Source organism: Leptopilina heterotoma, unplaced genomic scaffold (genome assembly GCF_015476425.1).
Source record: "Leptopilina heterotoma isolate Lh14 unplaced genomic scaffold, ASM1547642v1 Lhet_95, whole genome shotgun sequence".
In the NCBI taxonomy this organism is placed as follows: Eukaryota; Metazoa; Arthropoda; class Insecta; order Hymenoptera; family Figitidae; genus Leptopilina; species Leptopilina heterotoma.
Window position 1 is genome coordinate 274,135 of NW_025111202.1, and position 16,611 is coordinate 290,745.

At 24.8% G+C, this 16,611-nt stretch overlaps 2 protein-coding genes across 2 annotated transcripts; one reads left to right on the top strand and one right to left on the bottom strand.

Moving 5' to 3' along the window:
- Positions 1-192: 192 nt before the first annotated feature.
- LOC122512198 lies at positions 193-3,948 on the bottom strand. The gene is made up of 5 exons (XM_043627909.1): positions 3,781-3,948; positions 2,977-3,184; positions 2,279-2,408; positions 776-1,107; positions 193-564 (listed from the first exon to the last, which is right to left on the bottom strand). The coding sequence occupies exons 2-5, from the start codon at positions 3,172-3,174 to the stop codon at positions 463-465; spliced, it is 762 nt and encodes a 253-aa protein (XP_043483844.1). The 5' UTR covers positions 3,175-3,184; positions 3,781-3,948; the 3' UTR covers positions 193-462.
- Positions 3,949-6,306: 2,358 nt separating this feature from the next.
- Positions 6,307-16,265, top strand: LOC122512199 (ATP-dependent RNA helicase DHX8). Its single transcript, XM_043627911.1, has 9 exons — positions 6,307-6,502; positions 7,140-7,225; positions 7,747-8,843; positions 11,220-11,524; positions 11,757-12,066; positions 12,343-12,721; positions 14,127-14,950; positions 15,193-15,577; positions 15,762-16,265. The coding sequence occupies exons 1-9, from the start codon at positions 6,403-6,405 to the stop codon at positions 15,981-15,983; spliced, it is 3,708 nt and encodes a 1,235-aa protein (XP_043483846.1). The 5' UTR covers positions 6,307-6,402; the 3' UTR covers positions 15,984-16,265.
- Positions 16,266-16,611: the final 346 nt, after the last annotated feature.

A 16,611-nucleotide genomic window follows, 5' to 3' on the forward strand; every position in this document is an offset into this window, starting at 1 on the left:
TTCGTATTTTCAAACGTAAAAGGATATTTCCCTTTATCCACAACAATTTTATAGATATTTATCATCTCTTCATAATTTATGGACGGATTGAGAAGTGCGTTAGTTTTTATAAAATTATTTGTATAAATCGAAAAATACTTAATATTATATGAGATTCTATAATGTACATTGAGAAAAATATGCCATTGATTCAATGTCATATTCTTTTCATTGTATTCCTTTTCAATACTAAAATACTACCTAGAATTTTGTTTTTCAAAATTTAAAAATATGTGATATGCACATTTTTTTGTGAACACAAAGTCGGTCATTTGATTTCATTCAAAAGGAATAAAAAAAAATATATTTTCTGCAAAATAAAAAAAATGGTTAAAAAGTAAGCGAGTTAAAATTATTTTCCTTACTGTTTTTTGTGAAAGAAGAATAAAATCTTCTTAAAAATTTTTTGACTATAGGTTTTTTTTAATTGACTGGCATTGTTGATACTGTACTGTGCGGTGTTGTTGGTCGAGAACCAGCAATAGAATGCGTCGTCGATGCATTTAGAGACTGCATAGTTCCAATCTGTAAATAAAAAACAATTAACTGACGTTCATATTTAAATTTTAAAAATAATGATAATAAAAATAACAATTGAGCAGAATAATAATAATAGTACAAATAAAAAGAATAAAAAATAGGGAATTGAATTATAAAAAATCTATTCAACAAGTAAAAAGAATTGAGAACAAAAATTGACAACAAAATTTTAGAATAATTGTTTTTAGTAACTTACTCTTAAATGTGCCAAATCCTCTAATTTGGTCAAATCACTGAGCTCAATGTACAAGGAATAAACAATGAGCCATCCATAAATCGAAGCAATGGAAAATATTGTCCAAAGAAGGCACATGGTTACATTATAACCAAATATTAAATCGTTAACGACACTGTAAAATATATACATGAGTACACGACCACCTGTGAAGATCAAAAATGACCAAATCCAAGGAACCATTTTTTTCTCATGTTCCTTTCTTAAAGACTTTATTAAAATAATTGATGTTGCAAACACCACTATTCCTCCAATTATCGAAAACATAGCAAACACCAACAGCGCATTTCGAACTGTAAAAGAAAAATTATTCACTTTAAATCAGTCTGATAAAGAAATATTGAAATATTTATTAAAATATAAATCAACAATATAGGCCTCGATTCGACTTTAAGGACCAAAAAAAATCGCTTTAGTCAATTAAAAATAAAAAAAGACGTTTATTTAATTCAGTTTTGCCACAAAAATTTTATTTTTTATTTTCCTGACCTTTCACTGATTTCTAAATTCAATTATTCAAAACCTGAATTATTTTCTTAATAAGTATTTAAATACTCATTTCTTTTTCCATGGGAAATAAAATTTTTAAAATTTCAATTTAAAACCTTCTGAAATTTAATAATTTTTAAAAACTACAACTATAACGCTTCCAAAATTTAATTATTTTCTACAATTTTTAACTAAACTTCAACTCTAAATCAATTATTTTTAATAATATTACGAAACTTCTTAGAGAATTCAATTATTTAAATTGTACAAAAATTCAATTTTTAAAATAATTGTAACTGTTATAGTCTATGTTTTTTGAAAAGTTTTTTTTTTTTTTTTTTTTTTTTTTTTTTTTTTTTTTTTTGTTTATTTATAATATTTTCCAAAAATTATAATAAAGAAATTCGTAAAATTAATTTTTTTAAAATAATTTTTGAAAGATAATAGTTTTTCAATGATGTACAATTGCCAAATAAAAAAATTAAAATTGGGTAAAATCTTCAAATTTTAAATAAAATTGACACTTGAAGATTTTTCATTAAAATTTTGGAGAATTCAATATTATTTTAAAAATTTGCAATTAAAATTCTTCAAAAGTTGATTTTTAGGAATTATAATAAAATGCTTGCAAAGAATCAATTTTCAAAGTTTCAATTATTTAAAAATTTTTTAATTATTTTTTTAAAAATTTAATTAACTTAAAAAAATTATTCAAAAGTTATTTTAAAAGCTTTGTCTACTTATAATTATTTTCCACAATATAAACATCGAAATAAGTTGCATTTTATACTAAAAATGCGGTATTTTGTTACAATATTTGTAAGAAAAGTCGAAAAATTCGCAATTTTTGAAAATAAGTCGAAAAAAGTCGCTCGTAAATCTTTGAAATAAATAAATAAAAATTGAAATATAAAATTACTAATGTCTAAAATTTATGCTCTATTTTCTAATAATTTTGGTAAATAAAATTTTTACCGTGACGATTTCCAACATAAACAAATTCGTACGATATAAATCTGTAACCATAGTGGGTAACTCCTGGAGTTGCTTGTGCCAAGCAATAAATATCAAAAATTTGAGTAAAAACAGTAAATATTGAAAGACACTGAAACAGAAAAAAATATTTCGATTTTATTTAAACAGAAAGGAAAAATTATGGAACGTACAAATAAAAGGAAATTAATTATTCAGAAGTAGAAAATTATGGAATATTGATAAAATGAATTAAAAGAGTGAATATTGATAAAATTATCTCAAAACAAAAAAAAATTATTAAAAATAAGAATTATTCTAATGAAAAAAAAATTACCTCAGGTTCAAAACGTTCAAATGAACAAAATTTATTTATTTTATCTTTAAATTCTTATTTTATTATTGCAATTATATAGCGTCACGTATTCAAAAAATAAATTCTAAAGATTCTAAAAGTTTAATTTTGTTTTTGCTTTTTACAAGTCAGTAATTTTTGAAACTATTAATGATGTTAAGAAATTTCGTTCATTCGAACATTTATAATTTGAGGATCGTAAAAAAATTGTGGAATATCGATAAAACTAATTACTCTAAAAAAGAAATTATGAAATATTGATAGAATTATAATTATTTCAATGAAGAAAAATATGATTAACTATTAATAAAATTATTCCATAAATGTATTAAATAACAATAGTTACCAGCGAGTATATTGCTGTCACCATAGAAGCTCTTTGAATATTTAGAATATAAGCATGAGTCAAAACTCTTTTTCGATACCATGGTATTTTAACACTTCGTACTGATCTTGTTGATCTAAGATTAGCATTACTGCGACTCGTAACATGTGAATAAACAGATGGTGTTCCCATACTGGGCGATTTTTTCCCGTAATTCATTTTGATGAATCTAAAAAAATAAATTCTAATCATTACTTGTTAGCTACTATGTCCTGTAAAATAAAAATCACCGTTCATTATGTAATTATACGAATTAATTCATTTTGCTTATTTATTACTGTGACACTATTACTATTAACAAAAAAAGTAATTATCATATCAAAGAATCTTAATAAACTTTAAATAATAATTTAATAACTAAAATAATATATTTATAATCATATTTCAACTATAAATAAAGTGTATAACCATTTTCAAACTAAAAATTCCAAAAATATTTCAAAAACATACAATAAAGATGATTCCATGTAATAAGAATGTCATTAAATTCCATATAATTTAATGTCAATTAAACAAATCACATAAACAAACACTTTCTAATAAAATACTATAAAAAAATTTTTTTTTCACTGCCACACTTAGAATACAAACACTTTTTTAAAAACAGTTAAAGAAAGATGCATAGTTAACAATTTTCTTGGCAAAGTAAGTAAAAAATAAGTGATTAATTAAAAATTAGAGTGTGTCATGTGTCACACCCACCATTCAATAACGAATTCATTATTATGGAGGTTACTTTAATTTTATATACTTATAATATATTACCTTCTTTTATTTTATTGAATAATTTTAAACTGTAGAAAATTTTTTAGTCTCAATCCAATAAAAGGAACATTTATTTTTGTTCTTTATGTTTATAAATAAAAAAAGAAAAATGTTTACTTTTTGACAGCTTACAAACGGGCACACCTAAATCGATGACTAAGTGAATACAAATAGAAATGTAACAGCATTGTTGTGTTTGGAATTTTAGTTCTAAAAATCGTCACCAGCGGTACAAACGTTTCGGAAAATTAAAAATTTAATGTAAAATAAATTTGTTCTTAATAAAAAAATTGTAAGAATATAAAAAATAAACAGAATAAAATATTTTTGTTTAGTTAAAAATTTATTGTAAATCAAATTTTTCTAAACTTTTAAGTTTTATATTTTTAGAAAATGAATTAAATGTTTAATTAACAATTAGTTAATTAGTGGAACAAATTATATTTTTTAAACTCTTAATTAATTTTTAATTTAACAATAATCTGACAAATTTTTTTTTAAAAAATACGATTTTTTAATTATTCATAAATATTAGACTTATTATTTATTATTTTATTATTAATATTTTACTATTAGTGATTATTTAAAAAAACAAAAAAGATTTAAAATGTAATAAAAAAATTTTTCTAAAACTTACCTGTCGCTATAAAATTATTTTCTCGTAAAAAAACTTTTCACACTTTTCAAAACACAAGAATTATCAACTTCACAATTAAATTTTTTTCTTTTTATAATAATTTTCAAAGAAAATATATTGTATTTGTAAATCGCGAAAAATAAAGTAATTTTCAGAAAGATAATTTCTTCTAAAAAAAGTTACAAAATACCAAAATCAATTGTTTTTTTTTATATTTTCGACAAATTCAGTAATTAACAAATTCAATAATTAACAAATTCAATAATGAGTGATCTCATTCAATTATTGTCATGAATCTAAATTAAAAAAAGGGGGAGCAAATATTATGCGATAGGTCAGGGAGAGTTTGAAAATTATTTGATGCTATTTGTAATTTATGGAATTAACCAAAATATTGTTTAATTCAAGAAAAAATGATCTCGAAATATAACAGATAATTTGAACGAATGAAAAATGTCTTAATTGTAATAAATAGAACCACTAACTATTCGATGAATCCCACGTCGGAGAGTTGATTATTCGGACGATTTCATTACCTTCCTGTCTTTAGAACAGCAAACCAGATCTAATCTTTCCTCCAAAAATATCGTCGTCCTGCCTTCGATGATCTTATTCTTCTCTCCATTCTGATCTTTTTTCGATGAAAACACTCACTCACAAACACACGATAAAATACGCCAATTTAACGAAAGAAATTATATAAACCACACGTCACGAGAATTTAAAGAATAATTTTTAATATTTATTAAAAATACTTTGATTAATAGAAGAAATGTGAATTTATGCAAGTGACACCGACAGGAATTGTCCACATATCGCGTATACAATAATTATACATTAGCTCAGAAAAATAACAAATTTTACTCTATTTCCCATATATGTTAATATACGTTATAACCGGAGTACTTTACAAATCACGAAACGCGCACATTTTTTGTTAAATTATCACTTTTAAATACAGAAAAATGTAAGAATAACAATGTTTAGAAACAACTATTTCGACGCCATTTTGTTACAATGACACTGGCGAGTTTTCCACCAATCACACGCGTTCTTGACTTCTGTGAAGTCTACTTGCGCGCCATCTGTCTGCAATCAACTGAAGTTGACCAACAATTAGATTTTACTTTACAAACGGTTAAACATTTTTAAAATAACGGTTATTTCAGCAGTACGATATTCGAAGAATAAAATAATCGACTTTTTACCGAATATATTAAAATTTTGTCAACAACAAGTTCACACGAATTAGAATTCACAACTTCTCAACCGGGGAAAAAAATTACAAACTTTTATGAGACGAAAAATAAAAAGAGACTTTACGATTCGGCCACGAATTTATCAAATTAATATTAATAGAATTCAGAGTCGAAAGGGTAAAGTAGAGGCTTTCTGATTTACTTTACGTTTATGAATATAAATCTATAGAATAAAGAAAACACGACTTGAAAGTATTATGATACTAATAGATTGAATAGAGAACGAAAATTAGAAACAGCGAAATGAATAGACAACAAATAGACTCGATAATAACAGTCTGCAATTTTCCATGTTTACCTCTACTTACCCCGTCGAGCTCCGAACAAATACTGACGCTGCTCGTCGTTCCGCCGTCGATGATTCCGTTTAGACTGTATCCCATTGGATGAGAGCTAACCAATGAGAAAGTGTGACAAAAGACGCCAGGGAAGGGGTAACGAATAATCGAAAACAATCGAATAATACTAATCGATTATTGTTAACTCGTAAATATCGGTAAATCTACGTAATAGATACACTTTCCGATTGTAGCGCTCAATATGTGGTGACAATTTTATGAAACAATGTTCTCTTTAAAATGCGAGACTTTATTTACTTTCTTGAATGTAGCAGTTTCCTGATCTGTTTATTATGACTGTGTGTGTGATGCTTGAAGAAGTGGTGCATTGCCTTTTGTTTAAAATAATAAAATAATAAATAAATGCGTATTTAAATAATTATTAAATATGGAAGTAGACGAAGTAGCAAAATTAGAGCATTTGTCTCTCGTATCAAAAATATGTACAGAATTAGAAAATCATTTAGGAATTAATGATAAAGATTTAGGTAAGTAACGCTCATAACCTAATTTATTAAATTTACTTTTTATTTTACTTTTCCCATTTCTTTTTAAACAAAAAAATATTCATTTTATTAATATTCAATTTGTTTTACAATCACAATTATAATTTATTATCGCAATCATTACTTTAAAAATAATTAAATTGTGATTGTCATGAATTGTTTTGAACGTTAAATGCACGATTTGTTTCAAAGTCACATTTTCTATTTACAACGTATACAAAATTATCAAATATTAACTTTAAAATACAATTTTACGTACTCTTTACAATAATAAATTATAAAAATAAATAAAAATATAATATTAATTAAAATTATTACAATGAATTATTATTGATATAATAATAATTTATTATTATTAATTAAGGGATTAGATGCTATAAGGGCTTAATTATAATTATTAATTATTATAATTATAATTATTGTAATTAATAAAAGTATAAAAATTTAATAGAACTTCGTTTATACTCCAAAACGAGTTAAAATAATTATAAAACAAACGTTTACATATCTGATTTATTTAAATTATTTAATTTCTTTGTTATTGTTTATTATTTAACAAAGATTTGTATTTATTCTATACGTTAATAAAATTAATAATCTTTGTATTTATTAATTTCAGCTGAATTTATAATTCATTTATCGGAAAAGAATAGTACTTTTGAAGGCTTTAAAAAAGTATTGAATGAAAATGGAGCGGAATTTTCTGTGAGTAAACAAATATTTTTCAGGGTTGCCACAGGTCAGGGAAAAGTCATTTAATGAAGTATTTTTTTTTAATTTTAATTTCAATTTTAATTTTAATATCAAAATTCTTTTCAGAAATTCAATTATTATTTTTAAAAATTAAAAAAAAAATTCTCTTTAACATTTTAATTATCTTTATAAATAGCAAAATTATTCGTCAAAATTCAATTATATTCAAGAATAATAAAATTCATTGCAAAATTCAATTATTTTCATAAATAACAATATTCAACCCAAAAACTCATTTATTTTGAAGAAAATAATTTTACAATTAAAAATATTCGTAAATAAATATAGTAGTAAATTTTTTTGAGTATCATAATAATTTTTAAAGTGAATCAAAATATTCTTTAAGGTCAGGGAAAAAGTCAAAGTTTTGTCTGTAAATCAAGGAAAAATAAAATTTTTGTGGCAACCCTGTTTTTATACACTTCTCTAGTTTCAAAGGAAAAATTTATTAACTTGAAAAATTTCAATTTTAGGATTCCTTTGTACAAAATCTGTTAAGAATAATAAAACACATGAAACCAACACCTGCACAAGCATCACCACCAGCAAAATCGAGAAAAGATGAATTATCAACAAAATTTCCCGGCTTAGCACTACCAAATGAAAGGCCAGATGAAAAAATTTCTAATGATGATGATGATGATGATATTATTAACCAGGCAATGGCGTCATTAGAAGCATTTGCACCATCCAGCTTAAAAAATAATAACACTAATAGTGAATTAAATGAAAATAAAAGCGAGAGGAAAAGAAGTCGCTCACGAGATCTCAAAAGAAATAGATCAAGATCACCCAATCAAAAACAAAAGAGACACAAAGGTAGATCTCGTTCACGTCATAGATCAAGATCAAATTCACGTTCCCGACGACGTTCAATATCAAATTCTCGTTCTCGACGACGTTCACGTTCAAATTCCCGATCACGCAGGCGATCCAGATCACGGGACAATAGGCGAGAAAATACATCACGAGAAAGAAGAAGACACAGATCACGGGAACGTAAACGTTCACGTTCTGCCAATAGAAAATCAAGAGCAGACGATCGCAATAAAGAATCGAGACGAACGAAAAAAGATGGTGAACGTTCAAGATCACGTTCCACTGAAGAATTATCAATTGATCCGGAAATTGGGAAAATTTATCCCGGTAAAGTGGCGAATATTGTGCCTTTTGGCTGTTTCGTTCAACTTGAATCATTGAAACGTCGTTGGGAGGGTCTTGTTCATATTTCACAATTAAGAAGAGAAGGTCGTGTTGCAAGCGCAAGTGATGTTGTGTCACGTGGTCAGAAAGTACTCGTTAAGGTTCTCAGTATAAGCGGACAGAAAGTGTCATTGAGTATGAAGGATGTTGATCAAGATACGGGACGTGATCTCAATCCAGTGATAAATGTAACAAGAACCGAGGAGGATGAGAAACATTTGAGGAATCCTGATCGTCCTACATCTCTCTTGGAACTACAGGCGAATGATGACGAGGACGAGACGTATTCTAGAAAACGAGTGCAAAGACTATCATCACCTGAGAAATGGGAAATTAAACAAATGCTTGCAGCAAATTGCATTGATAGGTAAATTATTCGTCACTTATTTGACCTATTTTCATCGTTTTTTGCCTTTCATCGATTTGGAAATTCTATTTATCATTAAAATATTATGTTCTAAACGTTCAAATTAACGAAATTTTTTGATGAAAATTACTGATCGTCTTAAAAGCAAAAAGACAATTAAACAATTTCAATGTTTATAATTTTTTCTAAACTTGACGCAATTTCAGGGCTCGAACTAAGTCCGTAAATTTACTTGAAGTCCGTAAAAGTTAGTTTTTTTTAAAAAAAAAGGTCCGTAATTTAATTGAAAAAGGACGAAAGGTTCGTAAATTGTACGATATAATTGAAAGAACTTTAAAGAAATTACAAATGATTGCAGAAATTTAATTATATTCAAAAGTAATAAAATTGTTCGCAGAAATTCAATTTGTTCAAAATTTTTTTTAAAATTCTCGTCCGAATTTCAATTATCTTTATAAATAATAAAATTCTTTTCCGAAATTCAATTATTTTCAAAAATTTTAATACAATTCTTGGCAAAATTTCAATGATTTGAATTATTTTCAATCATTTTCAATTATTTTCCTCAATTCAGTGATTTTCAATATCTACTGTTTTAATAAAATTTTCCAAAAGAATTCAATTACCTATTTAAATTTTTTTTAATAAAATTCTACGCAAACATTTAATTATTTTCGTAAAATAATAAAAATTTCACAGAAATTCAATTATTTACAAATTTTTTATAAATTTCTTCGTAATAATTCAATTATTTTCAATTTATTCAATTATTATAATAAAATTTTTACAAGATTCAATTATTTTCATAAATAATAAAACTCATTGCAGAATTTAAATTATTTTTAATACAATTTTAATCGAATTTTATCGAAAAATTTAATTATTCTTAAAATTTTTTATTAAAATTCATCCAAAGAATTCAATTTTAAGAAACATTCAATTATTCAATAAATTATTTAATTTTTGTATTTAAATAATTGAATTCTCTTAGAATTTTCTAGTAAAAATAGATTTGAAAATGAATTTCAGTTAAAATTCTAGAAATAATTGAATTTTGAAAAGGTTGCCAATTATAATCTTTCAAAATTTGAATTTTTCATATTTTTAACTAACAATTCTGTGGAATTAATTTTTTTTGAGAAACTTTAATTGTGGATTATTTTTTTAATTATTTAAAGTTTTTATTTTCTAATATACATTTAATTGAAGAATTTTCGAATAATTAAACTTTTGTAAAATTGAATTATAAACAAATGAATTTGAAAATTATCAAAGAACTTTTTGAAAAAATATTAAAAATAATGGATTTATAGAAGAATTTTAGTTAAAAACACGAAAAAAAAATTGAATTTTGGAGAAGATAGAAATTATTGCAGAAATTCAATTATTTTCAAAAGTAATAAAAGTCTTTGCGAAAATTCAATTCTGTTCAAAAATTTTTTAATTCTTGGGAATTCAATTAGTTTTAATACAATCTCAATAAAACTCAATAATCAAATTTTTAATTGTAAATATGAACAGACATGATTATTTTAAAAAGTTGAAGAACATTGTTTATTTAATTTAATTATTTTCAAAGTTTTCAATTAAAATTATTTAAAAAAAAACTAGATACATTACTTACAAAAAACTTGAAGAAAATTTTTCAAAAGAATTTAATTATTTAGAAAAGCTCTAATGAAATTGTTTAAAAGAATTTAAGTATCTATTCTTTAAAAGCATTCAATTTGATTTCAATATTTTAGTAAAATTTTTTTAATCAATTAAATTTTTTTTTAAATTTTAATAAAATTTAATAATTAAATGTTTAATTTCAATTATTAAAAAATACGATTATTTAAAAAACTTGAAAGAAATTCTTAATAAAATTCATGTACTTTGAAAATTTCCCATTAAAATTATTAAAGAAACTCTATTATTTTCAACTAATTCAATTATTTTAGTCAATAATAAAATTCTTCGCAGGGAATTCAATTATTTTGAATACATTTTCAATAAATGATTTTATCACTGGGCCTTCTTTAATTATTATAAAACATGAAGAAATCGATGACTTAGAGTCGAAGACTCGGAGTTATTGATATCTTCATGTTTTATAGTTATGAAAAATTTAATTTATAGTTTTAATTAAAAATATTTTAGGGACATAAAATAATAGCTAAAATAATTAAAATAATATTTCTGTATCTTATTAATTTATCTATTTAAAAAACACGATTATTCCTTTTTGTAATAATTTCCGGTTTGCAAATTGTATAATTATAAATAATAATTTTGCGTAAGAATTAATTAGCAATGAAAATTAAATAGAATTTCTTCTAAATAAATAAATTAATGAAATATTTACTTTATAATTATGACTTTTTAAATTTGCAGGAGCGAACTACCGGAATTCGATATGGAAACAGGACTTTTACCACGTGACGATGATGAAGATGAGGACATAGAAATTGAATTGGTTGAAGAGGAACCACCCTTTTTACAGGGTCATGGTAGAAGTTTGGGTGACTTGAGTCCAGTGAGAATTGTCAAAAATCCTGATGGATCTTTGGCACAAGCTGCGATGATGCAAAGTGCATTAGCAAAAGAAAGGCGGGAACAAAAAATGCTGCAAAGAGAGCAAGAAATGGATTCAGCACCAACGGGAAGTCATAAAAATTGGATTGATCCCTTGCCAGATGGTAAAAATAATTCTTTTTATTAAAAATTCTTTTTTATTTTTTTAATATAGCATTATTTATTTTAATAAATAAAATCTAATATAATTGTTAATATCTAATAATTAGAATTTTAAATTTGTACAATTATTGATTTACTTTTATGATAATTTATTGTTAATTGATAAAGTATTGATAGTTTTTGTATTATGAACTATTTGCAATTAGTTTGTTAACTTTTATTTGTAATTTTCAGCTGAAAGTCGATCGATGGCAGCTAACGCTCGAGGTATTGGTCTTCAAACGCAAGATTTACCGGAATGGAAAAAGCACGTAATTGGCGGTAAAAAATCATCGTTTGGAAAGAAAACGAATTTAACATTATTGGAGCAGCGTCAGTCTTTGCCAATTTATAAATTACGTGATGATTTAGTAAAGGCAGTGACCGATAATCAAATTCTCATAGTTATTGGAGAAACGGGTTCGGGAAAAACAACGCAAATAACTCAATACTTAGCGGAAGCTGGTTTCACTGCTCGTGGAAAAATTGGTTGCACACAACCCAGGTATTTTTACACACAGTCTAACTTCATTTATTTCTTCCATTTTGTTTTATTTATTTTATTTAATTATATCAAATGAAACTTTTATTTAAAAGTGAAAAATTCCAGTTAAAAAACGTTTTATTTTAATTTTACATTTTAATTGAGTTATTTTTGTCGATTATTAGTAATAATTATTAAGTTGATAATTAAATTAACTTAGTTATTAACTATTAGTAGATAATTTAATTAACTGTTGAAATTTATAACTTATGTATAATTTTCTATTTTTCAATAAAGGCGTATAGCAGCAGTTTCGGTAGCGAAACGAGTGGCTGAAGAATTCGGATGTCGTATGGGTCAGGAAGTTGGTTACACAATTCGTTTCGAAGATTGCACTGGTCCAGAGACAAAAATAAAGTACATGACAGATGGTATGTTATTGAGAGAATGCCTCATGGATCTCGACTTGAAAACGTATTCCGTTATTATGTTGGACGAAGCTCATGAACGGACAATACATACCGACGTTTTATTTGGACTTTTAAAACAAGCTGTCGGCCGAAGACCAGAATTAAAACTTATTGTAACCAGTGCTACCTTGGATGCTGTGAAATTCTCTCAATATTTCTTCGAGGCACCAATTTTTACCATTCCCGGCAGAACATTCGAAGTTGAGGTAACAAATTCTTAATTTCTTTCAATTTTTTTTTCTTTTTTGTTTCCTTTTTTCAATAATTTTTTTTTAAATGTTTTGAATTTTTTTTAATATTAATGTATTGACAGTCATTGAAATCTAACGGAGAATTTTATCAAAAATTTTGAAAATAACTGAATTCTTTCGAAGAATTTATCAAAATTTTTGAAAATAATTGATTTTTTCGAGAACTAAAAATTTTGCAATTTATTTGAATTTTATGAAAAATTTCTTTCAAATTTTCAAAATAATCGGGTTTATTAATATTTGTAATTAATAACTTTATTATTGAATTTTATTAAAATTATTGATAGGAAATTAAATTCATTTGAATTGTTTTCATAAATAATTTAATTTTTTTGAAGAAGTTGTTGAAAATAATAGTTTTTTTTAACAATTTTAATTGAAAATTATAAAAATATTTAAATTTTACAAAGAATTTCTTTTAACTTTTTAAAATAATCGCGTGTATATGAATAATTGTAATAAAAAACTTGATCATTGAATTTTCTAACAAATTTTTGGAAATAATTCAATTTTTTCCAAGAATTTTATTACAACTTTTGAAAATAATTGAATTCATGATAAGAAATTTATTATTAATGAAAATTATTGAATCCTTTAGAGAAATTTTAGTAAAATTGTATTGAAAAGAATTTTATTACATATGAAAATAATTCAATTCTTGCGAATAACTTTACTATTTATTTAAAAATAATTGGATTGTTTCGAAGAATTTTATTAAAATTTTAGAAAATAATTGACTTCAGTCGAAAATTTTTTAACAAATTTTTAGGAAATAATTGAATCTTTTCGTGAAATTTTATAAAAATTGTGTTGAATATTGGAATTGAATTTTCAAAACTAAAAATAATTGATTAAGAGAAGAAATTTTAATTAAAATTAAGAATTCCAGAAAATAATTGAATTGAAATATTAAAAATAATTTTGGAGAAGTTGCAGTAGCTATTTTACAAATTATTGACTTTCAAAATGATTGAAATTTTTAATTCATGTGGAAAAATAATAATAATGATGAAATATTTATCTAAATAAACAATTGATGTTTCGAATAATTTTACAATTCACAGATATTCACAAATAAATATGTATTACAAACTTTTTTGTGTATCTAAAATAATTTTTAGAGTGAATCAGAATATTTTATAGAGTCAGGGAAAAAGTCAAATTTTTGTCTGCAAATCAGGGAAAAGAATAAAATTTTTGTGACGACTTTGAATTATTTATTATAAAATATTATTTAGTACATTTACAATTATTGGTTGTTTAATTATTTAATTTATTTACATTATTTAATTTATTATTTATAATATAATAATTTATATTTATTTTATTTACAATTGATTATTTAATTCTTTTTATTTAGATTATGTACACGAAGGAGGCAGAGACTGATTATTTGGACGCCTCATTAATAACAGTTATGCAAATTCATTTGCGTGAACCGCCCGGCGATATACTTTTATTTTTAACCGGTCAAGAGGAGATTGATACTGCCTGCGAGATTCTTTACGAGCGCATGAAATCATTGGGCAAGGATGTGCCGGAATTGATAATTCTACCCGTTTATTCGGCATTGCCATCGGAAATGCAGACAAGAATTTTCGAACCCGCACCACCTGGTTCACGTAAAGTTGTAATAGCGACAAATATCGCTGAGACAAGTTTAACTGTCGATGGAATTTACTATGTTGTCGATCCCGGCTTTGTCAAGCAGAAAGTCTATAATTCAAAAACAGGAATGGACAGTCTTAATGTGACACCAATTAGTCAAGCTGCAGCGAAACAACGCGCAGGCAGAGCCGGAAGAACGGGTCCAGGAAAATGTTATCGTCTTTATACCGAGAGAGCGTACAGAGATGAAATGCTGCCAACGCCAGTGCCCGAAATTCAACGCACAAATCTCGCTACAACTGTTTTACAATTAAAAACAATGGGTATTAATGATTTACTTCATTTCGATTTTATGGATGCACCGCCAGTTGAATCGCTCATTATGGCATTGGAATCGTTGCACAGTTTAAGTGCCCTTGATAATGAGGGTCTTTTAACGAGATTGGGGAGGAGAATGGCCGAATTTCCCTTGGAGCCGAATTTATCGAAAATGTTAATTATGAGCGTACATTTACAATGTTCTGAAGAAATTTTAACCATTGTCAGTATGTTGTCTGTACAAAATGTTTTCTACAGGTGTGTATTTTTACAATTATTCACTTTTTTCATTTTATTCTATTTTCTTGTTATTAATGAAATTAATTAAATTAAATTAAATACATTAAATTAATTAAATTAAATTCATAAAATTAATTAAATAAAATTCATGAAATTAATTAAATTAAAATTGCTTCTCATAGAGGAAGAATTGTATTTTCTATTTTATTATTCTGTTAATTTTGAGTTTAAAATATTTACATGAATAATTTTTTTTTCAGACCAAAAGATAAGCAAGCGTTGGCTGATCAGAAGAAAGCAAAATTCAATCAGGCTGAAGGTGATCATTTAACTCTATTAGCAGTTTATAATTCATGGAGAAACAATAAGTTCAGTAATGCCTGGTGTTATGAAAATTTCGTACAAATACGAACGCTTAAGCGTGCACAAGATGTGCGTAAGCAATTATTAGGAATTATGGATAGGCATAAATTAGATGTCGTCTCGGCAAGTAAAAATACGGTTCGAGTTCAAAAGGCAATTTGCTCTGGATTCTTTAGAAATGCTGCGAAAAAAGATCCACAAGAAGGATATAGAACTTTAGTCGACAGCCAAGTCGTTTACATTCATCCTAGCAGTGCTCTGTTCAACAGACAACCAGAATGGGTACGAAAAATTACTTTTATACAGAAAAGAATAATTAAATATTTTTTCCTTTAGTTATAAATTTCTTCTACTTCCTATTTTTCAAATATATTCGTTGTTTTATTTTTTCTAATATGCGATAAAATTTGTCTATCTTACTAATAATGATAAATTGATTTTAATTTATGGAAATTTTACTTTACAGGTAATTTATCATGAATTAGTGCAAACGACAAAAGAATATATGCGTGAGGTCACAACAATCGATCCAAAATGGCTAGTAGAATATGCGCCGGCATTTTTCAAATTTAGCGATCCAGCGAAATTGAGTAAATTTAAGAAGAACCAGAGACTTGAACCATTGTATAATAAATATGAAGAACCAAATGCTTGGAGAATATCAAGAGTACGACGACGGCGTAATTAAGAATTCAATTTATGAATATATATTGAAATATATATTTGTTATTTTTAAATTATTAACGAAAATAATAATTTCTGTAAATATATCATTAATTGTAGCGAATACAATACAATTAGCGGAATTTTTGTGCGAAAAATTCATATTTCTATAATTTAATTAAATTGTCAAATATTTCCTTTTTGTAGAGTTCATGATATTATGAAATGATTCTATAAAACAAAAAGTATTGGCACGTTTACCTGTAAATTACATATACAATTTTTTCTAAATACATGTTTAATTCACTATAAAATGTATTAATAATTTTAAATTTTGGAATCATAATTTAAAATTCATTTAATTAAATTAATAACAATTTTTTTATTTTCTAGAAACATTTTCAGGCTTTTCAAATTTATTATTTGAGTGTTATAAATTAAAATTTTTGAAATTTTTCTTAATTATTATTTTATTATTTATTTATATTTTTTAATATTTGATTATTGTAATATAATATTATTTAGTACTTTTAAATTTCTTTACTGAATGAAAGATTAATTAAAATCCTCTTTTTTATATTTATAAATCATATTCAATAATTGAATTTATAAATTTATTTTAATTGAAAATGAATTTCAAAGACTATAATAAT

Coding starts and splice junctions, on each gene's coding strand:
- LOC122512198 (XM_043627909.1), bottom strand. CDS start 3,174: ATGAATTACGGGAAAAAATCGCCCAGTATGGGAACACCATCTGTTTAT. Junction 2,409..2,976: donor TGACAGCAATATACTCGCTG/GTAACTATTGTT, acceptor TTTCTGTTTCAG/TGTCTTTCAATATTTACTGT. Junction 1,108..2,278: donor TTATGTTGGAAATCGTCACG/GTAAAAATTTTA, acceptor TTTCTTTTACAG/TTCGAAATGCGCTGTTGGTG.
- LOC122512199 (XM_043627911.1), top strand. CDS start 6,403: ATGGAAGTAGACGAAGTAGCAAAATTAGAGCATTTGTCTCTCGTATCA. Junction 12,067..12,342: donor ATTGGTTGCACACAACCCAG/GTATTTTTACAC, acceptor TTTTCAATAAAG/GCGTATAGCAGCAGTTTCGG. Junction 15,578..15,761: donor TCAACAGACAACCAGAATGG/GTACGAAAAATT, acceptor TTTACTTTACAG/GTAATTTATCATGAATTAGT.